This window comes from Malania oleifera, chromosome 1, assembly GCF_029873635.1.
Source record: "Malania oleifera isolate guangnan ecotype guangnan chromosome 1, ASM2987363v1, whole genome shotgun sequence".
NCBI classification, from domain to species: domain Eukaryota; kingdom Viridiplantae; phylum Streptophyta; class Magnoliopsida; order Santalales; family Ximeniaceae; genus Malania; species Malania oleifera.
The window spans coordinates 124,351,537-124,378,609 of record NC_080417.1 but is presented as its reverse complement, the minus strand read 5'-3'; the positions used below and the strand labels follow the sequence as shown (position 1 = coordinate 124,378,609).

At 35.7% G+C, this 27,073-nt stretch overlaps 1 protein-coding gene across 2 annotated transcripts; it reads left to right on the top strand.

Moving 5' to 3' along the window:
* The first annotated feature begins 13,208 nt into the window (after positions 1 to 13,208).
* On the top strand, positions 13,209 to 25,990 carry LOC131153079 (protein ABSCISIC ACID-INSENSITIVE 5). Of its 2 annotated transcripts, none has more exons than XM_058105123.1 (5): positions 13,209 to 13,355; positions 18,328 to 19,468; positions 25,353 to 25,424; positions 25,544 to 25,573; positions 25,703 to 25,990. In XM_058105123.1, the coding sequence occupies exons 2-5, from the start codon at positions 18,482 to 18,484 to the stop codon at positions 25,802 to 25,804; spliced, it is 1,191 nt and encodes a 396-aa protein (XP_057961106.1). In that variant the 5' UTR covers positions 13,209 to 13,355; positions 18,328 to 18,481; the 3' UTR covers positions 25,805 to 25,990. The 2 variants fall into 2 exon arrangements, with proteins under 2 accessions (XP_057961106.1, XP_057961113.1); XM_058105130.1 differs by lacking the exon at positions 25,703 to 25,990 and adding an exon at positions 19,842 to 19,884.
* Positions 25,991 to 27,073: the final 1,083 nt, after the last annotated feature.

Genomic DNA, 27,073 nt, shown 5'->3' with positions numbered 1-27,073 from the left:
GAGAATTTGCCTTACCCCGGGAGATATGTCCATGTTGTTCCTACAACAAATCCACTTCGATAGAAATGTCGGTGGCGGAGAATGGAGTCCAATGGTATTTTCAGATTTTCAATTGGGCGAAAATCCGTCGCGAAATCGTAGAAAGAAGAGGAGTGGAGAACGTAGGTTGAGAGAATTTTTTTTTTTTTTTTCTCTTTCTTTCTTCCCCTACTGTTCTGCGCGTGAGAAGGAGTTTTCTTTTTCTGCTTTCCTCTGCTCCAGGAAACTTAAGAATTAAGTTTTCCTCCTTTTTTTTTTTCTTTCCTTTATCCATACTTTAAACTTTATTATATAATAACTTTATATATACTTATATATACTTATATATATATACACATATATATATATATACTTACATATATACTTTTATATATATCTATATATATATATATATATATATCCAAAATCCTCAAATTTCTTAATTTAATTAATTTTCTTAATAATAATTAATTAATAATAATTTTTTATTTATTATTATTATTATTATTATTATTATTATTATTATTATTATTTTTGGGTAGTTACATTCTCCCCTCCTTAAAAAAATTTCATCCTCGAAATTCATTAATAAATTATTGAACAACGAATCAGTTTAACATTTAAATCCCCAATTAAAACATTAAACAACCAGCTTATCCTCAAATCAACCTAACCCTCAAGTTCCAATTCTGAGTTCCAGTCTCTCTGCTCGGAAACATCACCGTCAACGGATTTACCGTGGTTTTTTGAAACTGGGCAGATTCAGAAACTCACAGAAGTCCATCAAGGGATTTCTACCTCTAAGTTACGAAACAAAATTCAAAATCTCTTATCAATATCCTAATCTACCCATTCCTATCCTTATCCTTATTCGTACCTATACTCTGGTATTAATCAATCCTAAAGTTCATAAAATCTATAAACTAATTCTTTGATACCACAATGTGACGCCCCGAACCCGCCAAGTGGGACCCGGGTGCCACGTGTTCCAATCACTTGTATCTGATACCATAATTAACATGCACACAGCGGAACATAAATAAATAACCTCAAATAAATACTAGAGTTCTATATAACAATCCAAACACAAACACTACAACATCCAGATATCCATATCTACAACCAATATTTAAAACATAACCCAATACAAATATATATATCTGTATATATATACCAATATCTCACAATATCCCAAAAAAAACCACCAAATACAATCCCAGCCCAGGCCTTCAAACCCAGTCTCGAGAAGAACCTAAAGAATTGTTAATTCACTAGAGTGAGACACTTCTCAGTAAGAGTGGAATAAATTAAAACACTATGTGACAAATGAGTTTTAAAATTTATATATCAAATTAAACTGCTTCTTATATGTAACGTCCCTCAATTTCTTAATATAAAATGTCACATAATAGATCAAATGGTCAACCCGAACCCGTGGGTAGCGGGGACACCTGTCAAACACAGTGGAAAACCTAGCAGCAGTAAACATAAAATCTCAAACATCCAATCATAAAACATAATATCAGAGCATTCTATACATTAATATACTGTTTGTATGTACAATCTCCAAAAAGTCAAAATAACACTAGGACTATATAACAAAAATCTCTTGGTCCTAGTTCAATGCTTACCCTTATAGTAGGGAAGCTCTAATCACTCAATGGCGGCTCTAGCCCGCCAGTCTCACTGGATTTCCCGAAAATCATTTAATGTTCGGGGGTGAGACACTTCTCAGTAAGGGAAAATAAACTAAATACAGCTGTGTGGCAACATGAATATTTAAGGTACATATACGTATACATATGCAGTACATTTCATAATTCTGTAAACATCCATCATATCGTACTAGATAAATATATATTTTCACATCTGTTAATAAATCATAACATACATAAAATCATCTGTTATATCTGTAGTACTGAAAACAAACTCAGGATGAATAGCTAGCTAGTGTCATGTATTACCCCCCATGACGGGTTGTGCAGCCCGAAAGCGGGACCCGATAATGGCTGGCAGACCACTACCGAATCAAATATGTCTGTAAGTACGATGAGTCCGCCACACCCTGGTCCGGACTGCCAAGTGGACGTCCACACTCTATTGAAAGCCACATCCACTATCCATCTCCCATCCCCTCGTAGGATGGTTAGCACTAATCTGATGTAGATATCTGATCTACACATATAGCTACGGTACCGAGCCCCTGAACTGAACTAAACTAATATCCTGGTGGTGATAACATGTAATACATGATCATATATATAACATCATTACGGCCTCGTGCCGAAAATATAGTAATTACGGTCTCGTGCCGAAAACATAAATACATGGCCTCGCGCCAATAACATAAATATGGCCTCGTGCCGATAACATAAATACGGCCTCGTGTCGATAACATAAATACATGGCCTCGCGCCAATAACATATATACAACCTCGTGCTGATAACATAAATATATGGCATCGCGCCAAAATTGTTTCAGGTATATATATTTTGAAAATACATCATTTATCATATAATCGTCAAAACCATTACAACATAATTCATCTTTTCATAATACCTGAAAACATGTTTCGTTCGTAAAATTTTTCAAATCATAATACATTTCACGTAAAACAATATTCATGCCACACATGTGCTGTAAAAAAAAAAACCATACTTCATATTCTAAAATCGTGAATTCCTTACATCTCATACATACATATACATTTTAATCATCATAGCAGTATTTTCCCAATCGTACATTTCATTCGTAATACACAATATAACATATGCTTTTCTGAAAATAAATTTACTCATAATCAATAATAATTTGTATGGAAAATTACTGCTTTAGTTTATTCCCTTACCTAACTACTGAGAAATTCGTTAGGACGCAAAATTTCACACCCTTGGCGCCTGAAATTTAACTCCTGCAATTTACATTTTTCCCAGATTAATTAATCTATTTCTCCAAAATAATACTCATTTAGCCTTCCCTTGGCTCCATATACCTCAAATTAATATTTAAACTATTATTTAACATCCCCACTCAATTTTTCAAATTTTGCCTGCGGGTCCCAAAATTATACCCGCGGCACTCACCCGAGCCCTAAATTCCAGAAATCCTACTTCAGTCCCAGATGCTTAATATTTTAGTATTTCTAAATTAATACTAATTAATTAAAAGTAAGCCCCTTAATAATCCCCGTACCCCAAATTTGGGGTTTTGGTCCGACACCCCCACGAGAATTTCGTCCCACTAGACTTGTAGAGAATCATCCCTAGATTCTCGTGGTGGTATCCGTTCGTCAATTTGGCTTATATTTTGCAAGAAATTAAAGAAAAAGAGAAAAATAGCTTACCCCAAGGAATACGCCTACGCCGCTCCTACCACCGATCCACTCCGGTAGAAATGACGGCAGCAGCGAATGGAGTCCAATGGTATTTTCGAATTTTCGATCGGACGAAAATCCATCACGAAATCGAGGAGAGAGAGAGAGAGAGAGAACGTGAGGAGAGAGAGAGAGATTGCAGGTTGCAGCAAAGAAAAAAATAAATAAATAAAGAAGAAGAAAGAAGAAGAAGAAGAAGATAGAAGATAAGGGGGGCTGCGCCACTTTCTAAGAACTTACCTGAAGCTACAAGCTTCAGGTAATGTAATAATAATAATAAAAATAATAAAAATAATACTAATAATTATATGTTTAATTAATAATAATAATATATTTTATTAATAAAAATAAAAATTAATTTTAATTTTTTTTCCTTTTCTTTTAAATTCGATTAATTAATTAGTTAATTAATTATTTTTTATTTTTTTATTTTTTTAAACCATTCTACTAATCTTTTATATCTCTTTTTGGAGTTTTTACATTATATAATATCAATAACAATTGAGAAAACATATCATTAATAACATCACTGACATCTGATAAATACACACATCCAATATGCACAAGTACATAATTTTTATGCAGGCGAAAGTCCTCAAGGATAGGGAAGATTACCCGCCCATACAAGTAGCTTCCCTTTGCTCTGATACTAAAAACTACCTACCAAAGCACTCACCTTACTCAGTAAGCCCTCAGGTGAAGTATTACCTCGCTGCCAGTACATACATCTTTATTATTTTAAAGGCGAAGGATTCCGAGGATCGTGATGTCTACCCGCCAATACAAGTAGCATCCCTTTGCACTGATACCAAGAAACTACCTAGCAGAGCACTCACCTTTCTCAGCAAGCCCCCGGTGGTATGTTTACCTTGTCGCATGCACACACAAGCATTCACAATATGCTATAGCATTATTATTATGTTTTAATTAAATTCACATGCACAACACATCCACACAAGAATCACGCAACTTATACTTCGTCTTCCAATGTCCTTAGTACATGGCCCACATAGAGCAACTACGTACATATCAATACGTGGCCCACATAGGCACCTACGTACTTCTTATCTACACGTGGCCCACACAGGCACCACTACCCACACAGGGTACATAACATGACCCACACAGGCGCCATTATCCACACATGATATAACGTGGCCCACATAGGCACCACTACCCACACAGGGTACATAACATGGCTCACACAGGCGCCATAATCCACACAGGATATAACGTGACCCACACATGCACCACTACCCACACGGGATACATAACATGACCCACACAGGCCCCATTATCCACACAGGATATAATGTGGCCCACACAGGCACCACTCCAGCTTCCGCAACACGTGGCCCACACAGGCACCACTATTCACCAGTATCCAATCCCCATGACTTACCCGTCATACATCAGTAGAACAAGCTCCTCGACTTGCCAATGTCCTACCCTATATAAACGACAATATGACGAGCTCCTCAACCTGCCAACATCATATCATGATTTATATCTAGGTAATATAACAACCTCCTCATGCCAACGTTATATTGAGATGCATACGAATAACCAAACCAGTTCACACAGGTATCCAGCATATCCACATTCCCACACAGTAATCGAACAGATCAATACATTTTCACATAGGAGTCAAACATAAAAATTCATTCATCATGTCATAATCATTCCAAACACCCTCACATTTAAACCCAAATACCACAGTAATTCATATTCAATTTATTAGGAAAAATTACTCCCATGTCACACGAATTTAATATCATATGCAATTGTCTCAAATATAAACCTTAAACAAAATCATCATTTTCTAATACTCATACGGTTCTCAAAATCATATAAATAAATAATAAATTTCATACGCTCGTAAATAACTAGTTCACCTCAATAAAGTACTGATATAATTTTATTCCCCCTTACCTGATTCCCTGAACCACGCCTGCAGGACTCCCAAAATTATACCCGCAACGCTCACTTGAATCCTGATTTAATCAAATCAACCTTAATAAAATATTATGTTAACCTTTCCTAATTTACATTAATTAAATAATAATTAATTTCTAAATAACCTATTTATCTTAATTTTGTGGCTATTTCTACAATGACACCACGAGAAATCTGCTCCGCTAGACTTGTAGAGAATCATCCCTAGATTCTCGTGGTGGTGTTTGATCGTCAATTTGACTTAAAATTTAAGAAAAAATGAGGTAAGAATGAGAATTTGCCTTACCCCAGGAGATAAGTCCACGTTCTTCCTACAACAAATCCACTTCGGTAGATATGCTGGTGGCGGAGAATGGAGTGGTATTTTCAGATTTTCAATTGGGCGAGAATTTGCCGTAAAATCATAAAAAGAAGAGGAGTGGAGAACGTGAGTTGAGAGAATTTTTTTTTTTCTCTTTCTCTCTTTCCCTGCTGTTCTGCGCATGAGAAGGTGTTTTCTTTTTCTGCTTTCCTCTCCTCCAGGAAACTTAAGAATTAAGTTTTCCTCCTTTTTTTTTTCTTTCCTTTATCCATACTTTAAACTTTATTATAGAATAACTTTATATACACTTTTATATATACTTATATATATTTACTTATATATATATATATATACTTACATATATACTTATATATATCCAAAATCCTCAAATTTCTTAATTTAATTAATTTTCTTAATAATAATTAATTAATTAATAATAATAAATTTTTTAAATTAATTTTATTTATTTATTTATTTATTTATTTATTATTATTATTATTATTATTATTATTATTATTATTATTATTATTATTATTATTATTATTTTTAGGTCGTTACACCACCATCTGCTTGAATATACTCTACCTCAAGCCTCTTTTAAACTGCCTCGCCTTCTTCACTTCATTAGGGACAATGTACGAAGCGAAACGAGAGAGCTCGATGAAACGCGCTGCATACTGCTGAACTGATAACTATCCCTGCTTCAAACTCAAGAACTCTTCTACTTTAGCCTCCCGACAGTAACTGGAAAATATCTATCGAAGAACAATTCTTTAAACCGGTCCCATGTCATGGCTATCAGAGTCACCCTCTGCTACTCCAATAGTCTCACCACAGTCCACCACCTCTCGGCCTCTCCCGTCAGTCTATAGGTGGCAAAGAGGACCCTCTGTTCTTTAGCACACTGCAAAACGGCCAAGACCTTCTTGGTCTCCTATATCCAGTTCTCAGTGGTTGCAGGATCAACTTCACCTGAGAATTCCGAAAGATTCATCTTCGTAAACTTCTCTATGGTGCACCCATGGCCTGCAGATGGATCAACTTGCTCCCTTGAGCTCCTAGCAATCTTAGCCATAACCTGCTAAGCCATGCTACGTAATACTGCGTTAGAGTCGGTCCTAGCTGCACCTGATGGTCCTACTTCATAATTGCCACTCGCATGGGCACTACTTCCTCTTGGATCCATCCTGCAAACAACAAACGCAACATAGAAATCCTATCCTTATAATTTACCCGCTTAACCTAGCCTCTTATCTTAATACTCTCAACTTATTTCTAATCCTCAGTCCTACATTTTAGGAACACAACCCGACAATAGCTTACTATGGTTTTCCTGAAATCGTCACCCCATGAAAAACATAGAAACTACCACGGAAGTCCTGCCTCTAGACTGTAGAACAAAACCTCAAATCATTTCCTATACTCTGGTATTGTTTTCGATGCATTCTAAATTCTATAGAACCTAGCAACCTAGGCTTTGATACCAAATTGTGACAACCTGCTTAATTTTTACATTTTTTTTTTCATATTACAATATCACAAAGCTCAGCAGATCATAATCCACCTGGACCCATAGGTATTAGAGATACATTAGAAACACATCACGAAAGTCTATGCAGTAGGAAACATAAATCACAAACACCTCATTATACCATACATCACAATACCAAAGTTACTACAATCATTAGATATATATATATACTCAATACACAACCCGAAAGATGTCTTAGGGCCATTTTCACAAAGTACATCCGACCCTATTAAAACACTTACCCTTCTGGAAGGGTAGATCAACCGTACTAGATTAGCAGGGTTTTACTCGCTCTTCTATCAAGGGCTCCTGAAATGTTTATAAAATTCGGGGTGAGACACCTCTCAGTAAGGGAAATAAACTAACACTAGTGTGTGGCAACATGAGCATTTCTGTGATATACATATAATCATAAATGTAACTAGTAAAACTGTGTATACATCATTTTTGGGAAAATATGTATAATCAAATATGATAGAATATAATGGTTTCCATAGCATAATTCATCTCATATGAATAATAATAATACCAAAACAAACATTCCCGGAAGGTCAGCTGACTGTTGTCATGCATTACCCCCACATGACTTGGTTGTGTGGCCCGAAGGCGAGACCTAACAATGGTTGGCCGACCACTATCAAGTCAAAAGTACAGTTTGTAAATCTGATGGGTCTGCCAGACCTAGTCCGTACACCAGAGGTGCTCACACACTTCTTAAAACCCACATCGACCATCGAATCTCACACCACTCCGTACAGTGGCGTTAACACAAATATCATGATCATGATGACCATTGACACATAGCAACGGTACCGTGCAAGTACTAGCCTAGACCAAGCCAAACAAGTTCTGATATCATATAACATATATTGACACTGTGATACATGGATATTTCATATCATTAATTATCAAATCAATCATATCATTTTGCATATATACGTATATCATAAAAATCATCGGCCCGTACGCCGGTAAATCATATCCATAGCACAGCACGTACGCTGACAAATCATTTCCATAGCTCGGCCGGTAGGCTAGAAAATCATATACATAGCACGGCCCGTACACCGGTAAATCATATCCATAACACAACCTGTACGATGGCAAATCATACACATAGCTTGGCTCGTATGCCGGCAAACATATAAAATTCCCGGCCCGTACGCCAATTTTTCATTATTAAAATCCATATCATTAATACGTTCCTAGAAAACAATATTTCATAACAATTTCTACTCATGCCACACGAAACAGGTTTTTCATATATCTAACATACCATCATTTTCAGCAGTATTTCCCAAATATAAATCATATATAAATATATTTATTTTCCTAAAGTCAAATGCTGTAATAATATACATATTTTTCATAAAATACTAACTTAATTTATCCTCTTACCTGATTCTTGAAAAGCCCCTAAGAAAATTTGTCTCGCACCCGCAGGGTTCCCTACTCAACACCTTAGAAACAACATTCCTCAGAACTAAAGTTCAGTATTTCTACGCCTACAACACTTTCTACAATTGTCAAATAACCAAATACTAAGTAAAAAGACTTACCCTGGATTTGGGATGGTTTCCAACTCAGCCCCACCGATGATCCGCTCCGGTAGACTTGTAGAGAACTTTTCTAGAAGCGTGGTGGTGGCCTCAGATTATCGAACCGGTGAAAATCCGGCCCCAAAAACTTAGAGAGAAGGAGGAGAAACCGAAGGATGAGAGAGAGAGAGAGATTCTGTGCAGAAAATGAATTGAAAAATCACGTTTAACCCTATTTATATTGTGGGATTCGTTACCGAACCACATCACCTTGTCGACGAGTCCTGTAGAAAGTTCGTCGATGAACCTAAACCCTCGTCGACAAATTTTAGTCTTCCAAAAATTCTCTCTCGGTATCTTCTCGTCGACGAGATCCTGAAAAACTCTTGTCGAAGAAACCCCTGTGTTCATCGACGAGGCCTGAAAAATTTCTTGGGATTATCCCATCCAAAATGCAACGTCGTCAAATGCCTCCTTCTGTTCCTGTTCCCATTTTCCTTCCTTTTTATTATTTAAATACCATTATTCTTCTGGTCGTTACAGAAAGAAGGGCAAGCTAAGCCCTAGATACAGTGGATCGTTTGAGATTTTAGAGAGGATTGGTTCGGCGGCGTACAGGATAGCACTACCCCCAGCGCTGTCTAGGATACACGATGTGTTTCACGTGTCCATGTAAGGAGGTATGTTCCAGACCACTCGCATGTGATTAGTTATGAATTGTTGGAGATCGGGGATACTCTAACATACGAGGAGGTACCAATTCACATTTTGGATCGAAAAATACAGGAACTGCGTACTAAGGATATATCGTTAGTGAAGGTGCTGTGGCGAAATCATACAGTTGAAGAGGCTTCTTGGGAGTTGGAAATGGAGATACGCCAGAAGTACCCGCAGCTATTCAGTGAGGACTAGTGCCAGACAGGTAAGGGTATGGTTGTATAAAGAGGGATTAGAGTAGGTTGTGTGGCTAGTTTTGTATAATTTTAATTATGGATAGTCTTTGAAAAAATTTGTTATAATTATTGTAATTTCCCAAAGGCAATATTATAACCACGGTATTCCTCCGCCATAAGTGAGGGTAGTTAATAAACTTGAGATAGGGCCGCTATGTGGGTGGCTACCAACTCTTCTGTAGATAGGGATCGTGAATTAAGGAGGTAATTGGTAATAGTTAACAAATTTTGAGGACGAAATTTTTGTAAGGAGGGGAGAATGTAGTAATCCTAAAATATATATATATATTAAAAAAATAAATAAATTAAAATTAAAAGTTAAAAAAATAATAAATAAATAAATAAATTATTAATTAAATAATATAATATAATAATAATATAATATTATAATAATATAAATTATATATATAATGGAATAAGCTTCAGGAAGCTTCTTTCAATCCATTTCAATCCAATTCAGATTGGATTTCCAGCGCGCCTCTCAATTTCTCTCTCACTTCTCTGTCTCCCTCGTCCTCTCTCTCCCACTCTCCTCCATCATGACTCTGTTATTTGGCTGATTAAAAATCTGAAAATACCGTTGGGCTCTGCTCGCCGCCACCGACATTTCTATTGGAGCGGCGTAGACATATCGCCTGAGGTAAGGCCAAATCTCAAACTTACCTCAATTTCTCTTAAACTATAAGCCCCATTAATGAACGGAAATTGCTAGGAGACTCGTGGGGAGATTCTCTACAATCTAGTTGGAGCAAGTTTTCGAATTGGAGTTCCGGGGTACCAATCCTAAATCGGGGGTAAGTTTTATAATTTAGGCTTTTATTAGGCTATTTAGGGGATTCAAAACCTAGGGAAATTTTAGGGAAAGTTACTCTAGGGATTATGACGAATAATATGGTGAAATTTGAATTTCAGGGCTTGGGGATTTTTGAACGCCTGGGGCATAGGCCGGGGTATTAGTGGATTTTTTCAAGAATCAAGTAAGGGGATTGAGTTAAGTCAATAATTTTATGAAAATTGAATCAATTTAATTGTTATGTTTATATAAATGTATTTATTTATTTATTTATTCAGTTGGGAATTTAAAGGCTATTTTGAAACCAACCATTCGAAATGAATTTTACAAACTTAGAATATATGGTATGGTATTTTTGAATAAAATGAACGGTGGAAAGTTTGTTTATTTATATAAATATATTAAAATGTGAAAAATTGTGTGGTAGATGATTTAATTTGTATGGATTATTGTATATCTAGATTTGGGATTTTGAAATACTGAATTGTTTGAGAAATACTGGAATTGTTGTGAAAAATACTGGAAATGCTTGTGAAAATACTGGAACTGTTTATGAAATGCAAGAGTTTGAACTAACGGCCAGTGGTCGGGTATTGTTTGATTGGCCAAGGGCTAGGATTACTATTTGACGGCCGAGAGCCGAGTTTTAATTAATGGCTATATACCAAATTGTATTTTTGGCCGGGGGCTAGGTTTTTTTAAAATAACAAGAAATATATGTGAAATGATGTTTTAAATGGTATTTTCTATTATCTAAATTGCATGATATGCTTTTAGAACCTTAGGGACCAGTGTATTGTGAGCACGATACCATTACTAGAGATTTGTTATGTGGCCGTGTGTGCCCACACATATGCTGAGAGTTGTAGGGTGACCTTATCCGATTTGCCTACGTGAGGTGAATGCACCCTTAGGTGAGGGCAATCAGACCAGCAGTTGGAGTTGCATGTACCCGCGAAGTATGTTAGCGGAGAGTATAGATGACTATTGTCTGGGTGGATCCCCCAGGACATTAGTCCAGCCTTCAGACCGCACAACCTGTGCCATAGGGATGTAGATGGTGTGTTTGTCACAGGGAGTATCTTATATGCATATCTGTTAATTTATGTGAATACAGTTAATTAATAAGATAACTTCGAGGGCTTACTAAGAAAGGTGAGCGCCCTGGTAGCAGTAATGGTACTAGAGTAAAGAGAAGCTACTTGTATGAGCGGGTAATCTTCCTTATCCTCGACTAATTGTGTGTGTGAGTGTAAAATAAGAATGTTTTCATAAATGTATTTATCTGCTTAGTGAACTGGTTATTTTGTGTACACTAAATGCATGTTGGCCATACACTAACATTAACTTAATCTTTCCATTACTGAACTGTGCCTCACCCCTACTTTACAAACTATCTTTTCAGGAAATCCTAGAGATCGGGTCTAGCGGGTTAGAGGAGCCGGGCTAGAGGTGTAAATTTATGTAGGTAGTGTGTAGATAGAGATTTTATTTTTATTTAGTTTTATGGGATGTAATTTTGTAAAAATGGATATATTTGTGTATAAAGATAGTTAGAACTCTGGTAATATAATTTGAGAATTTTATATTTTGTTTCCGCCGCGTATGTGTGTTCTATATTTGATGAATAAGGTATCAAGTACACCGACGTCACTAAAGTAGCACTCCGAGCTCACGTGGCGGGTCAGGGTCGTTACACGTTCCACTCAATATATGAGTTACATATCACACAAAATGATTTTAAACTCATCATTTATAATGTTGAATTAGCACTTAGATTTATATGAAGGAACTATTCCTTACAAGTTACGAATCTTTTTAGATAGGTAATTTAAGACTCATTTGTTCGGCAAAATAACTATTAACTGAATAATTTAAATTTTGGGAATCAAGGAAATAATTGTTACTTATATATTTCTAATTATTTCATTTAACATGTAATAAAAAAAGAATAAATATTCTCATGATGAAATTTGGAAATAGTTATTCATTGTCTATTCGTCATTATGGACTCATAAAATGTTTCGCATCCGTTATTTGTTTTATTGTAATAAAATAATTTTTTGTATAACTAATTTTAGCTAACCTGCTAAAACTAATTTATTTATAAAAATAAACATTACGCAAACCAAACGTAACCTTAGTGTGGATTGCGAACTATGTTAACGAGTCCAAATACTAACTCGGTATTTGAGAGAAATATTAAATTCGAATAAAGTATAAATAAAATTATGTTAAATTTTGTCTAATTTTATATAATTTTAAATTTTAAATTTTAAATTTTAAATCTATGCTCTTAAATATAGTATAAATACATAATATTTTGTTATAATGAATTTTAAAATTTACATGAAAGCGTTGTTATTTTATAGATGTACTTTTAATAGAACATAAGAATAAAAAATTAATATAATTTGAAAAATTACAAATTTTAGGCGAATGGACCATTTTTTAAGAAACCCAAAAAGAAATTCCATTTGTATTTATCCACGCGTCCACGGTGGAGCAGAGCAGGGCGGCAAACAAGGGACGTGGCGCCACCTGGCAGAAACGTGTCGAGCAGCCGCCTGCGTTTTCTTTTTCAGGGCCGGATTTAAAAACCCATTTTTAAATTTTTAATAGTGTGTGTGGATTCCAGATTCATCTTCGGCCCAAGTACCCTACTGTGGGCCCCATCTCGGAGGCCGGCGATTGGCCCCCTCCGAAGACGTAGGCCCCACCTCCACCCCACTACTAGCCGTCCCACCCCAGCCCTCTTGGAACCCAGACAGGCAAACGCCCTCCTCTCTCTCTCTCTCTCTCTCTCACAGAAGCTCCATCTCCATGGATCAGCAATCTGGTTCAGAAGAAGGTCTCTGAAGGAAAATGCTCCTTATCTTCATCTTCAGCGGGTATGTATATATATTCATCAAATCTATTTATCATCTTCATCCTCATCTCTCAGACTATCTGTTTTTCCTAGCTAGCTAGCTCTCTCTCTCTCTCTCTCTCTCTCTCTCTCTCTCGTTTTCCTTTGAAGATCTTGGCCATGTAAATGGGTTTTGACGTTGTGAATTTGAAAAGCCTAGAGTTCAAATTTGATTAGAATTTCACAGAACAAAGTTGAGCAAAGGCTAAGTCAATTAAAAGCATATAGGCAAGATTGTGTATAGTCCATGCTTGAATTTAAGTGTTCATTGCCTTTGTTCGCGATTAATTATGCAAGTAGAAAATCAACATTGATTGCAGCGCAGATTTAGTTCTAACCATGAATTGAAATCTATGTATCACAGATTAATAGCTCATATTATGGTTGTGTTTAGTGTGTCTCATTACAAATGCTTGCCAACTTAATACAACTGAAGTTTCTTTGCCAGGATAGTTGGCTTTATTTGGAGTAAGCTGTCAAACGTTATTATCCTTACTTAGAAAGATCTTATTGCTCTTATTCATGTAGTGTGTCGACTGTTTGACTTGATCTACCAAGTGTTCAACCTCAATCGTCTTGAAGGATGTTTAGATTTATACTTAGCTTGGTTGAGTTCAATTAAGTCGAACTTAATGTTGGCCTTAAATACTTCTATCCTCGTTTCTGAGGTAGTGTTTAGGAGAATGAATTTTAAGCAGTGTATATTGAAGAAACTTATGTTGTGTGTTTGGGCTCTTGGAATTCGTAAGTTTCTCCTTGTTGTGTGTTTGGGCTCTTGGAATTCGTAAGTTTCTCTTAAATTCAAGATTCGAAATCTATACTTTCTAATGTTTTAAAATTTTTTTATCTCGGGCATATGGTATAAAGCAAAACCACTTATTATTATTGAAAATGAATCCTAGGGTGGGTTAGAATAGGCTTGTTAGGTCTAAATAAAAGCATCTCAACTATTATTTAAAGGGTTGGTGCCTTCCACAGTTCCACTCATATAGGATTATAGGACCTCACAGTCCTTAGGAGTGATTTATTAATTAAGAACCAAATCATGTTATAGAACATGTGGAAAATATATTTTTTTATTTAAAATTTAAACTAATTATAATTTTTTTTTTGAATATTATTATAGAACATGTAAAAAATAAAAAAAAAAATGTTTTCAATTTTATCGAAAATTTGAAAAGAAAATGAGGTGATATTTTTGCAATTTAAAAAAAAAAAGGAAACAAAATAAAAGCCTCTCCAATTGGGCAATTTTAATGGACTAGAGTTTTGGTACTTGTAATTTAGTCTCTTAAATTCCTCAACCTAATCAGTTAAATATATGTTAATTTTGAAGAAATTTAATATGATCTTCAAGAGTAAGATAAACTTGGGAGAGGTCGGTCCAGAGGTATGAGATAGACAAAGAAAGAATAAGAATAACACCAGCCACAACATTACATCAAGCAAGAGCAAAATAAAACATTAAGAGCAAAAAACAAAAGTATATTATACAAAAAGCCCAGACCTATGCCTACTTAGTGGTAGTTTCTCTAGATTTATGTAAAAATTCTCCTATAATTCATGTGATAGGAGATGGAGTGTCACAAATTTATTTTTTAATTATTTTTGCAGGTCTAGGGGATTATATGGAACTGCTTGGGAAAAATAATATTTAATAAGTACTGATAATAAGTATTGAATTAATAAGAGTCGTTGAATCATGGTTGTATTAAAAAAAATGTATGTTGATTTTAAGTATTCATAAAATAATTGGTGTTTCAATACTTTTATTATAAATGTTATGAACGTATATTATTATCACGTGAATAATTTTATTAGCTTTGAACATGTAATTAATATATTATACAAAATATAACAAGCAAAATATGAGAATTAAATGATGTTAATTATATTAGTAAATAAATTAGCATTGTAATGTGTGTGTATATATTTCTTAAATAATATTTTTAACTAACACTAGTACTTTATAATTAAAAATAATCAATTTATGTAAATTCACATTTTTAGTTATGATTTTAAAAATATTTTCCATTAAATGAAACAATTTATGATTATGATTTTCTGATTAATAATAAAATTGGTTATAATATTATTGGTTTCTTAATACTTTTTTTTTTAATAATTCATCATTAATTTCTCATTAATTAATTAGTTTTCATTAAGATGAGGATGAAACTCATTTTTCCCATTTTCCTTTTCTATTAAATATTATAAAAAATGAAAGTTTATTTTAATAAGATTAAAAATTAAGAAAAAATAAATATTAATGATGTGTAAAATCAAAATTTAATGTATGGATTTAATATTTTTTTTTTGCACTTTCCTCGATAACTAAACATGAAAATATGGATTTCTTGATATTTTTCTTTCTTTCTTTCTTTCTTTTTTAATATTTTCTAAGTTCTAAACGGAGCTGTAGTGATCAACATTTTTCATTCTTCCATGCCTCTTTCTACATGCATGACCACTGACCTTCACTCTCCTGGTCTACCTTCTCTCCCCGACCCTAATTAAGCTCACCATCAGTTATTTTGGCCTTAGCTACATGTGTTGGCCCCTAGACTAGTTGGGTACCCTTAATTAGGTCAGCCTCCCACTAGAAATTCCCTACAACTACCCTCATTGCTCCAACTGTGCCCTGCGAGATCGGTCACATATCAATTAAAGTATGATTAGCTTGAGGAACTCATGTGTAGTTTAAGCTAGTGTGAAAGTGGTGAAGGCTTACCCTCATCATCAATTAAGTTGTGGGTGTCATATGGTTTGATAGACTTAGCTATATATAAAGGATTGGTTTTATTGATACAACAACTATTGAATTGTCATCTCTATATGGATAGCCTTGTTTTTTCCGAAAAAAAAAACATCTTTAGCACCTTCTTAGATAGACTCGAAATAGAAATGAGAGATAATTCAAGATCATTCTACTTATGTCATGTTTGGTATGTGCAATGCTGATATGAATCGGATGATGAAATTAAGTGATAAGTTTAATAACATTTATATGTACCAAACATGTAGTCAAAGTATACACCTGATCCTCTACCATTTAACATAAAACAATTGATTTTTCAGTGTTTTTTTTTTTTTTAGAATTTAGGAATGTCACATTCATTCTTATGTTAATTTCAACGCAAATAAGCAAATAAGCATTGATAGGACTAGTCACTTTGGGGTTGTAAGATGATAGGGATGAAACACATTGGCCACAAAGGAAAGAAAATGGACTTTGAGCCTATCCCCAAGGTATTCCTATGATGGATGATCCCATAAAAGTGTAAGCATGGTAAAAGAGAGAAGGTAGATGAAGTGCAAACTAAGTGGGGATGTAATATGCTTTTCTAGTCCCATCTAGATTGGGCATGGAAAGAGTCCAGTCAAATTGAACTACTAAAAGATTTTAGGCGGCCTTCTTTTTAAGAAAACCTACCCAATTTTTATGACCCTCAAGGTGATCGACATATTGCTCGATGACACAAGGATGAGTTGGATGGAGATGGTTTTATCTTGATCATCCTCTTTAGATAGTGCCAAAATATACCAATATTTGTGAGAATTGCTCATAGCTAGCATCTTTTTCCCTAAAGGATAATATAATTTGAGACTAAAAATGAGCTTAAACGGATAGGACAAAAATACCATAGACATCCTAAAATATCAAACACAGATTAAAAAGACTAGCTAGTTAGGTTAATAAGGTGTGTACAGGATGAAAGTTAACCCAAGTGAGAAACACTCGAGCAAGCTGGAGCCAAACTAAACCTTGCTGAGATCACTGAAGAGCAATGAATTAAAGGTTGAAGAGTTCAAAGAGGTTGAAAAATGAGAGTTATGCAATGAACCTACAAGATAATAAAGAGAGCATAAACGACAAGAATTCACTTGCGATGGCAAGTCAACTAAATGTGAGCATAAGTGGGTCTCACACGGCAACGAATTGAAGTACAAAAAAGGCAGTATAAACGCATCGTTTGTTGTTAAGTCTGATCGAAGCAAAACATTTAATTACATTCTAGTCCCTTTAATATTTTGGAAAATTCAACATAAACAGAAGCTGACACTTCCATTCCCAATCAAGGTAAACTCGAATCAAAAAATTTGAGGGGATGAGGATTAATTCAACACAATATATCTTAATTAACCAAATTTCATGATTGACTATCATAAACCTCGAATAATACTTCTTATATTTAGGTCAAGTAAAAAATGATATACATTATTGACTTAAATAGTTCAAGAGTTAAAATAGTGACACATTAGCTATAGGTTGTAATTGGCATTTGAATGTAGTGTATGGGTCAATATAAAATAACTATAAATTGTTGCTTACCATTGTAAAAAAAAAAACTATTCCATAAACACATGAGTATAAACTGCTTTTAAAGTATTCTTATTAGTTTTTATTGTATCTAAAGACGACATAAAATGCAGGCGAAGTTTTTGTTTTTTGTTTTTTTTTTTCATTTTTTGACATATGTGAGGAGTATAGAACTTAGTAAACAACATGGTAGAATAGTGCTCGCCCAATAAAAAAAAACAAAGGAGAAAAAAACTTGGTTTGAGTTATTTAAATAATATTTTATATAAATTTATATCCTAATTATTTTTGTAGACCTTCTCACCCGCCGTCAAAAGAGTTATTACTATTTGTTGCTATTTTTTAATTATTTTTTGTTAATAAAAATCGAAGGATATGATTTAATTGGGGTGTGGAAAAAAAATGAAAAATAAAAAATAAAAAGACTCCCACGGTAGAAGGTCAGGCCAAAAAGTCTTCTCTGGCCCACGAGGAGGCCAGTCGTCTTCTTCCTCAGAGAGTTGGTGAGCTTATGCACTCTCTCTCTCTCTCTTCATTTTTTTATTTTGAAAACGTTTTACAGTTTATTACTTCACTGCTACTGCTCTGTTTTTCCTTTTCTTGTGTTCTTTTTTAAATTTTGTTGGCGATGCAGGCACACGCTCATGCCCCAACCCAGAATGTGAGTGCCCTTCTTAATCACTGCCTTAGAGGAGCCGCAACCGAGAAAATAACCTCCTGATAAACCCACCAAAAAACCCTTCTCTGTTCTCCCATTCCTCCGTCAAATTCAAGCTACATATACACAAATGGCGTCAAAGTCGGACATCATCTCCCAAAGCGAGGCAGAGTCGCCGCCATTACCAGCAACAAATCACCAAGCCCAGGATAAGAGCCAGAGTCCTGTGGTAGTACTTTCTTCTTCTTCATCCTCAGCAGCACTGGGACGACAATCTTCCATCTATTCCCTCACTCTCGACGAGTTCCAGCACACCCTCTGTGACGGCGGCAAGAACTTCGGCTCCATGAACATGGACGAGTTCCTCAACAGCATCTGGAACGCCGAAGAAAACCAACACCACGCTTCCTCCAACGCGATTAACCCAAATCACCAGCACCACCACGCCCAATCCACCGCCACCCCCGTCGCCGCCGTTCATAACAAACCCAATAACGTCGATTCCCAGTTCTCTCTCCCCGACCCGACTCCGAACTTGCATCGCCAGGGCTCTCTTTCTCTTCCCGCTCCCCTCTGTCGCAAAACCGTCGATGAAGTCTGGTCCGAAATCCACAAGGACCAGCAACGGCGTCAACACCAGAATAATGTCGCCGGCCAGGATCCCGGCTCTGCCCCTCGCCAACCCACTTTCGGCGAGATGACCCTCGAGGATTTCCTGATCAGAGCAGGGGTAGTTCGGGAACCGCTCCCCGCAGCACTGGGGACCCCCCAGTCCGGGCACCCGTACGCGCTGTACCAGAACAAAAGTACTCACCCTTATGTTATGAGTCTGGGCGGCAGCGGAAACAGTGCCGCCGGCGATGGTAAGAGAGCTGCCGCGTATCCCCTGTGTTATGGGGCGGCGGGGGCATTGGGAATGGCGTCGCCGGTGAGTCCAGTGTCGCCGGACGGGCTGTGTCAGGTGGATGCCTCTGGTAATCAGTATGCGATGGAGATGGGTGGGGTGAGAGGGCAGAAGAGGATTATGGATGGGCCGATGGAGAAGGGGGTGGAGAGGAGACAGAGGAGGATGATCAAGAACAGAGAGTCGGCCGCCAGGTCTAGAGCCAGAAAGCAGGTGCGTTCTTTCACTAATTAATATTTCACATTCTGTGCATCAATAACCTTTGTCAACGCAACGATGCTTTAAACTAAAAGTTTAAATGTAATAATTAGCGAGCAGCGATCGACTCTATGGATCACAACACAGTCAAATTCTCTTCTCTGGTTTCATGATTTTTGCAGTAAAATAATTGATCATGTTTATTTTATATTATTTTTAAAAAAATGTCTAAACAATGATTAATGCATAATGTTTTTGCAATAATAATAATAATAATAATAAGATTTGTGCAGTCATTTCTGAAAATTTATAATTATTTTTGGGCCATGCAACTTAGGAATGCTCAGTGAAACCAATGGACCAATATTTTTTTTTTTTTTTTGGTCAGATGTTCTTCTTTCAGAGAGTATTTTGTGGAGGCGCGTTTTTGGGTGAGAATGTTTCAGCAGTTGATCACCAGTTATAAACTATTAGGTTATATTCTTAGTGTCCTTGATATTCATGCTCCAGAACAGTGGCAATTGGCTTCCAATGTCAAATTATAAAGACAAATGTCGTTTCACGCTTACAAAGTAAACAAGTCACCACTACAATATTAATATACTGTTTGAGAAAAAGAGATTTTTGTAGCATAAGTATCATGCTCTTTTCATTAAAATTGTATTGTGTATGCTTACTAGAATCAAACTACTTCAAGAGCACAATTTTAATAATGACATGCAAGTCTTTCTCAATTACTCAGTTTGTCTTTCAACCTTGAGTTGTTATTTCAAACCTGATATATATATATATGAGAGAGAGAGAGAGGACATGCATGTTTGGAAATTTTACCTTACTTTTACTTCACAATTTCTTCTCGTGGTTAAAAGGGAAGAAAAAAAAAAAAAAGGTTCTCCGGAGAACCAGCATGGTCCTCCTATTAGGCCTTTGCATACAGTGAAAACATTTCAAATAATATATATCACATGGTAGGGTCCACATATACTTTGATGGGACCCAATGTATGGAGTGTTTTAGTCCTCTCAAGGAAGAAATTGTGAGAACAATATGAGAATTTACTGTAGACAGAATACTCAGAATTAATCGAAGAAAAGTTCCTTGTTTCTAAGGCTGAATTGGAGATATGGTATAGAAGGGAAATGTAAGGCTGGTGCAGCAAGCAAAAAAGAAATGGTTAACTGATGGTGACCAAAATTCAAAATTTTTCCATGCGGTAATTGTGCAAAGAAGGCGTAACTCTTGTGTGAATTCAATGGTGCTTCCTAATGGGTCGGTGTTGGAAAATATGAAGATGGTTAATGATTAGGCTGTAAATTATTTTGAGCAATTCTTGGGGCAGAATAGTTCAGTGTAAAGGTCAAATCTAGATAATATTATTCAATCGGTGGTGTCTAAGGATTCTATAAGATAGTTGAAGGAAGAACCAATCGAGGAGAAGGTATATGCAGCTATTTCTTCTATTTCTGTGAACAGTAGCTTGGGACCGGATGGTTTTGGGTCTTCTTTCTATCTTACCTATTGGAAAATTATTAAAAATGATGTGATGGAAGCGGTAAGGGCATTCTTCAAAGGTGATATGTTACCTCGGTATTTTTGTTCATCTTATATAGTTCTTATTTCAAAAGTAAAGGAGCATTAGTCTTTTGATAAATTTCGCCCGATAAGCCTTTGTAATATAATTTATAAAATTTTCTCCAAAGTCCATGTTGGTAAGCTATCGTTGGTGATGGGTGATTTAATATCTCTTGAGCAAGGTGCTTTTGTAAAAGGAAAGAGTATTTTTGAAAATATAACGCTTGCTCAAGAGATGACAAAATTATTACATAGGCGGGTGAAATGAGGTAATATGATGCTAAAACTTGACATGAGTAAAGAGTATGATCGAGTGGAGTTGCAGGTGGTTGATAAGATTTTCCATGCTCTTGGTTTTCCAGATTGTTTTTGTAAATTGATTCAAAATTGTATTTCTACTCCATAATTTTCTGTTATGATGCATGACACTTACAAGGGTTTCTTCAAGTCAAAAAGGGGTTTGAGGCAGGGGGATTCGTTGTCCCCATATATTTTCATCATCATGGAGGAAGTTTTTTCTAAATTAATTCAAAAAAAGATGATTGAAAAGCAGATTTTACCATTTGCGCATCCGAGTGGTGCATCTATTATATCACATTTAATGTATGCGAAGGATGATGTTATATTTTCTAATGCTGGTAAAAAATTTGTTAGACAGTTAATGGAGGTGATCAAGGAGTATGAAAGTTGGACTAGCCAAAGGGTGAATAAAGATAAATCAGCTATTTTTTTCTCAAAGAAGTTGGGTGCTCAGAGGAAGGGAGAAATTCTACAAAAGACTGGTTTTATTTAAAGTAAATTTCCTTTTACGTATTTGGGAGTGCCGATCGTGGATGGTAAATTGAAGGGTTGTCATTTTGACCCTTTAATTCAAAAAATCAATAAGAAAATTGAGGGCTCAAAAAGTAGACTATTGTCTCAAGGAGGTCGTCTAGTTTTGTTGAGACATGTGTTTTTGAGCATGTCACTATATCTGTTAACTGTTATAAATGCCCCGAAGCTGGTGATAAAAAAGATACAAGGTATGTTTGCTTCTTTTTTCTGAAGATTTAAGGATGGGAAAGAAAAAATGAAATGAAGGGCTTGGAAGAAATTGTGTGTTCCTGTGGAGGAAGGGGGCATAGGAGTAAGGGACATTTCGGAAGTGCAACGGTCGTTATTTATGAAGTTTGGTCAACAGTTATTAACACAAAGTTCTTTATGGGCTAGATTTTTTAAAACTAAATATGTTAAAAGAGGACATATTGGTCTCTGCAGGCCACGTGGATTGGATTCTTCTTTTTGGAGAAAAATTCAGTAGTGTATGCTTGAACTGTTAAGTAAATCTAAGTGAAAGGTTAGAAAATGAGATGTAAAATTGTAGTATGATAAGTTTCTGGATTCGGGACCTTTGTTTTCAGAATTTCCAGATGGTGCACATTCACATATCAAATTAAAAGATTTGGTTATTAAAAATGTGTGGGATGTGAAAAATTTGCAAAGGATTTTGGGTTTTAATAAAGCGAAAGAAGTGATGCAAAGAGTTGGAAAACTTAGAAACTCTTTTGACATCCTGCTACGGCTCCCGGAAAAGAATGGTTACTTTAATATAAAGTTGGCATGTGATGCTATCAGAGTTAAGAGTTCCAAAGTTTGATTAGGCAAAGCGGGTTTGGAACAAATGGTTACTGAAGAAAATTTCTATCTGTATGTGGAAGGCTGCTTTTGAGTTCTTAAGCGTTAATGAAAAGGTGAGAAGGGTGGGGATATCACTTGCTTCGACATGTGATTATTATGAGATGAGGCAATCAGAAAATGTGGAGCATGTTTTGAATAAGGGAGATTTTGCTGCTGATGTATGGAGGAAGGTTTCGGTGGAGGTAGGTGTACCTTTCTTTAGGCACCAAAGCTGGAAAAAAAGAGTCCAAATGTGGTTTAATAAGGCTTCCTGATACTCTCAATTGGGAATATTGATGAGTTTGATTTCTTGTTTAATTAGTAGTTTGGAGGTTGTAGAGAAGGAGATGTGTGACTAGAATGGAGGGAAAATTGGAGAGTAGTACAGATGTGTGACTATCCATTAAGAATTGGGTGGGGGTTTTGAGTAAGAACATGACAGTTATGGCTCATTTAAATGATGCTGATGCTCGAATATTGCAGAATCTAGAAGTGCAGATTGTGAATAAAAAGAATAAAGTTATGCAAAGTGTGAGATGGCTAAAACCAAGGCAAGGGAGGTTGAAACTAAATTTGGATGGGAGCAGCTTGGGGAACCCAAGACCAGTAGGTAGTGGTGGCATCCTTAGAAACTGTACAGGTTCTTTTATTTTTGGTTTTTCAAAATATTTTGGTTCTTGTTCTAATAATGAAGCTGAATTTAGAGCAATGATGGAAGGAACAAAGCTTTGCCAACAATTGAGTCATACCAATATTGACTTTGAATGTGATTCGAATATTGTAGTAAATTGATTAAGATTCAATAAATGCTCTTTATGGTATTTGTGAGATTTTTGAGAGCAGCTTATTGGTTTGTTGGAGGGAATAGATTTTTCTATAAATCATTTGTATAGAAAGGGAAATAAAGTGGCAGATGCTTTGACTCGACAAGGTGCCATGGGGAGGAATAGTTTGTTTACAAATAGTAGTCAACTTCCTAGAATTATCAAATGTTTGTATAGATTGGATAAGTTGGGTACGACTTATATGAGGTATGTTTAGTTGATTTCCTTTTGGTATTGGTATGGATTTGTTGTTTTTTTTTTTGATTTGATGCATGAGGTGTTTTATTGGTTATTATGTAAGCCCGAAGTGTCCTTTTGTTTCCACGGTATTCCTCCGCCATAAGTGAGGGTTATTAATAAACTTAGGACGGGACCGTTATGTGGGTGACTTCTGACTCTTTTCAAGAAAAAGAAAAAAGAAAAAAGGCAAAAAAGTTTGAGCCAACAGTGGAACTTGCATGATTTTGATGATTATCATATGATAATTGATCTAGCCGTGGATGAGGAACCTCTAGAATTGACGAAAAGTACTTTGGGACTTCTAAATTGACCAATTGTATTACATTCTACTGGAAAACTAAAGTACTTTGGGACTTCTAAATTGACCAGTTGTATTACATTCTATTGAAAAACTTGAGTATTGTAGTGGAAAAAAAGAAATAGGATCGAAGGATGGGAAGAACTGAAAATAGAAAGCAATTTTCAATTCAGTGAGCTTGTGGGGATGATCCATCAATGTACTTAAAACAGTTCTTGATGCAAGGATTCGAGGTGATTCCACAGCATCATATCAAGAGGATAGAGAATTTTTTGATGGGCAATTAGTGAGCAATTTTAACATTATCATTATGGGGCATGATGCTTGACATGAGGAATGTCTGCAGAGAGGGAAAGGCAGATGGATGGGAGGCCATGTTATGCAAGTGAGCAAGGACTGGACATGCACTTTTAGTTTTAGAGCAGAATGCATGAACAGTGTTTTCTGTTTGATCCATGAAGGGGAGTGTGAAAATGGCAAAGGAAAGATTTACACCTTGCAAGGGCCACTGCCCTGTTTAGTCTCTCCCATCAGTCCACCCTTATGGCCTTCTGTGAAATCTTAGTAGGGCTGTTGGGCCTGATTACTTATTTAGGACCTTTGAACGAAATTTTCTGTTGGATGTTAAAATTAAGTTCAAGTTTTTTCTGAGCCTGGTGAGGCCCTTTTTTAATTGTTCTTTGTAGTTGGAGAAATTATGAGGCAAAGTGGGTCTACAACATCAGCTATAGATCAGACTAATAATCTTTCTTCAAAGAAGGCTAGGTTTGGTCATCTCTTCAAAACATAATGAAAGCTGAAATGAAGAAAAAACAGTTCTACCAAAAAATATATGCGTGGTAGACACAAGTTGGAGAAGAGGGTGGCGCCTAGATTTGAAAACATTATGCCTGAATCTGGAGCTCTGCATTGAAAATGAAATATCATGCTATGATACATATGCTGTGCAGCATGACATGGTGACAAAATTGGTTCAAGTCTGCATAGGTCAGGTTATATTTTCGGGTTAACAAATTTTGAGCCAAATCTGATCATGTGTATCTAAATCCAATCCTGTGTATCCATAAATACTCCATTGTTATTTACACTAGATTGTTCTCCGATCTTTGAAGGGTCCCAAAACTAGCAAGATATAAAATTGTGAGCACAATGATGTAATTCATAAAATTGAGTTCTGGATACTGAAGTAGTCTAGTTTGTCACCACAAATTAAAACAAGAAAATCTGGTTTTTAAGTGTTGCGTATTTCTTAACTATGCAGCAATGAGAATCCTGTTCTCCTTCATACTTGTATTCTATGCATTCACAGGCATACACAGTAGAACTGGAAGGAGAATTGAATCAGCTAAGAGAAGAGAATGCCCATCTTAGAGAAGCTCTGGTAAGATCAATCAATGGACATGGAGATGTTTCTTTCGCTGTTGAAGAAGTTTCTTTCATGTTGATTTTCTTTTAATTAACTTTTAATGATTGAGTGTCATGTTTTTTACCATGTGCCAGGAAGAGCTTGAGAGAAAAAGAAAGGAACAGGTTTGTCTAGTAACTAATCCTGCTTAATTATCTGCAGCCTGTGAATGATTTTGATGAACTTTCTTGAAAAGCTTGTAATGCATGCGACACACTTGCTGAAATTACACCTTTCTTTTTGCCCTTGAGCAGAATTTTGAAATCATGAAATTGAAATCCCGGACAGAGAAGCAAAAGGCTGAGGGAGAAGATAAAGGGAAGGGGGTGAGGAGGAATTCAAGCTGCCCATTATGATCAAGCTATGGGTAGCTTTAGAAGCATAAGGTTTTCTTTCCTTTGATCTCTCTCTGGCCAGATACAAATGAGTGAATGTTTTGATAGTTGGTGTACATTTTTGTTCTTTATGTTAAAGCGTTTTGAGTCAGTCCCTTCTATGCATGGAATTTTTGTTAACTTCTAAATCTTAATTATGTTGCAGTAGATTGAATATGCGTAATTGCTGTTGAGTGATAAGGTTGTTTACAATTATAAGCAAAATAGTTATTTCAAAATGGTGCTGGAGTTCGATTTAACCCTTGTGGAGCAAAAAGGCTAGAAGTTTTCATTGTCAGTTCAACTTTGGATTTGTACTTGTATTGGATTTGAATAGAATGTAATATAAAATTATATTAAATTTTATTTAAATCTAGTCAAATCCAAATTCAAATATATTACATCTTGAGGGAACAATTTTTACTTTGGTTGTTTTTTCTTATATAAATGCATATAGAAAGAAGGGGGCTTTGGTTGGAGTTTGTTGTCTTTAATAGGGAAAAGGGTCTATCACATTCCTTTAAAGACTTTTGCACCGTATTGTGTTCAAATGAAACTTAGCATATTCAAAATATGGGATTTGATTAATAAATAATTTTAAACGTAAGGTTATGCTTGATTTGCAAGTATATTTTTTCTACCCTATTGGGCTGTTTTCCTCTTTGATAGCCTCGGTTAAAACCTCTGCTCTTTAGGCATATTGAAAACAAATGTTTTATTGTAATTCCAAGCTGCTCCATTGTATTTTTGTATCACATAAGTACTAAAACCTCTCCCCATGTGTGATTAATTTTCTACTTTAGTTAAAAAAAAAATGGCAATTTTGAGGCTTAGAACCCAAAGAAATGTGATTATGGCACAAATAATAGTATAGGAGTGTGGATACCCTCTTAAGCTAATCTCTCTTCCCAATTTAGAAAGCTGTGAGGAGTGAACTTGCAAAGGGTTATACCCTAGCATAGGGGTTACTAGCTCTTTGGCTCGAGCTTCACTTTCTTTTTTCTTGACATTCATTGTATCGCAATGTTCCATTCCTTCGCATTACCATTTGTAATGTAGTTTTTGGAGATGTAAGCAGAGTTATAGTATATCATTGGGAGTCCTTGTATTAGACAAAAATGTTATTAACATGGTCGTCGTCATCATGAGTCGTCTCATTGAAGTGAAAAATGGTAGCTTGATTCAACCTTATCACCTCATTAGGGTCCAAAAGAATGTTTCCTCCCTTTGCCAACTTCATGTTCAACAACT

Excerpts from the sequence above, each read along its gene's own strand:
- LOC131153079 (XM_058105123.1), top strand. The coding sequence starts at position 18,482 with ATGGCGTCAAAGTCGGACATCATCTCCCAAAGCGAGGCAGAGTCGCCG. Across the intron at positions 25,425-25,543 it reads CCCATCTTAGAGAAGCTCTG|GAAGAGCTTGAGAGAAAAAG; the intron begins GTAAGATCAATC and ends ACCATGTGCCAG. Across the intron at positions 25,574-25,702 it reads AGAGAAAAAGAAAGGAACAG|AATTTTGAAATCATGAAATT; the intron begins GTTTGTCTAGTA and ends GCCCTTGAGCAG.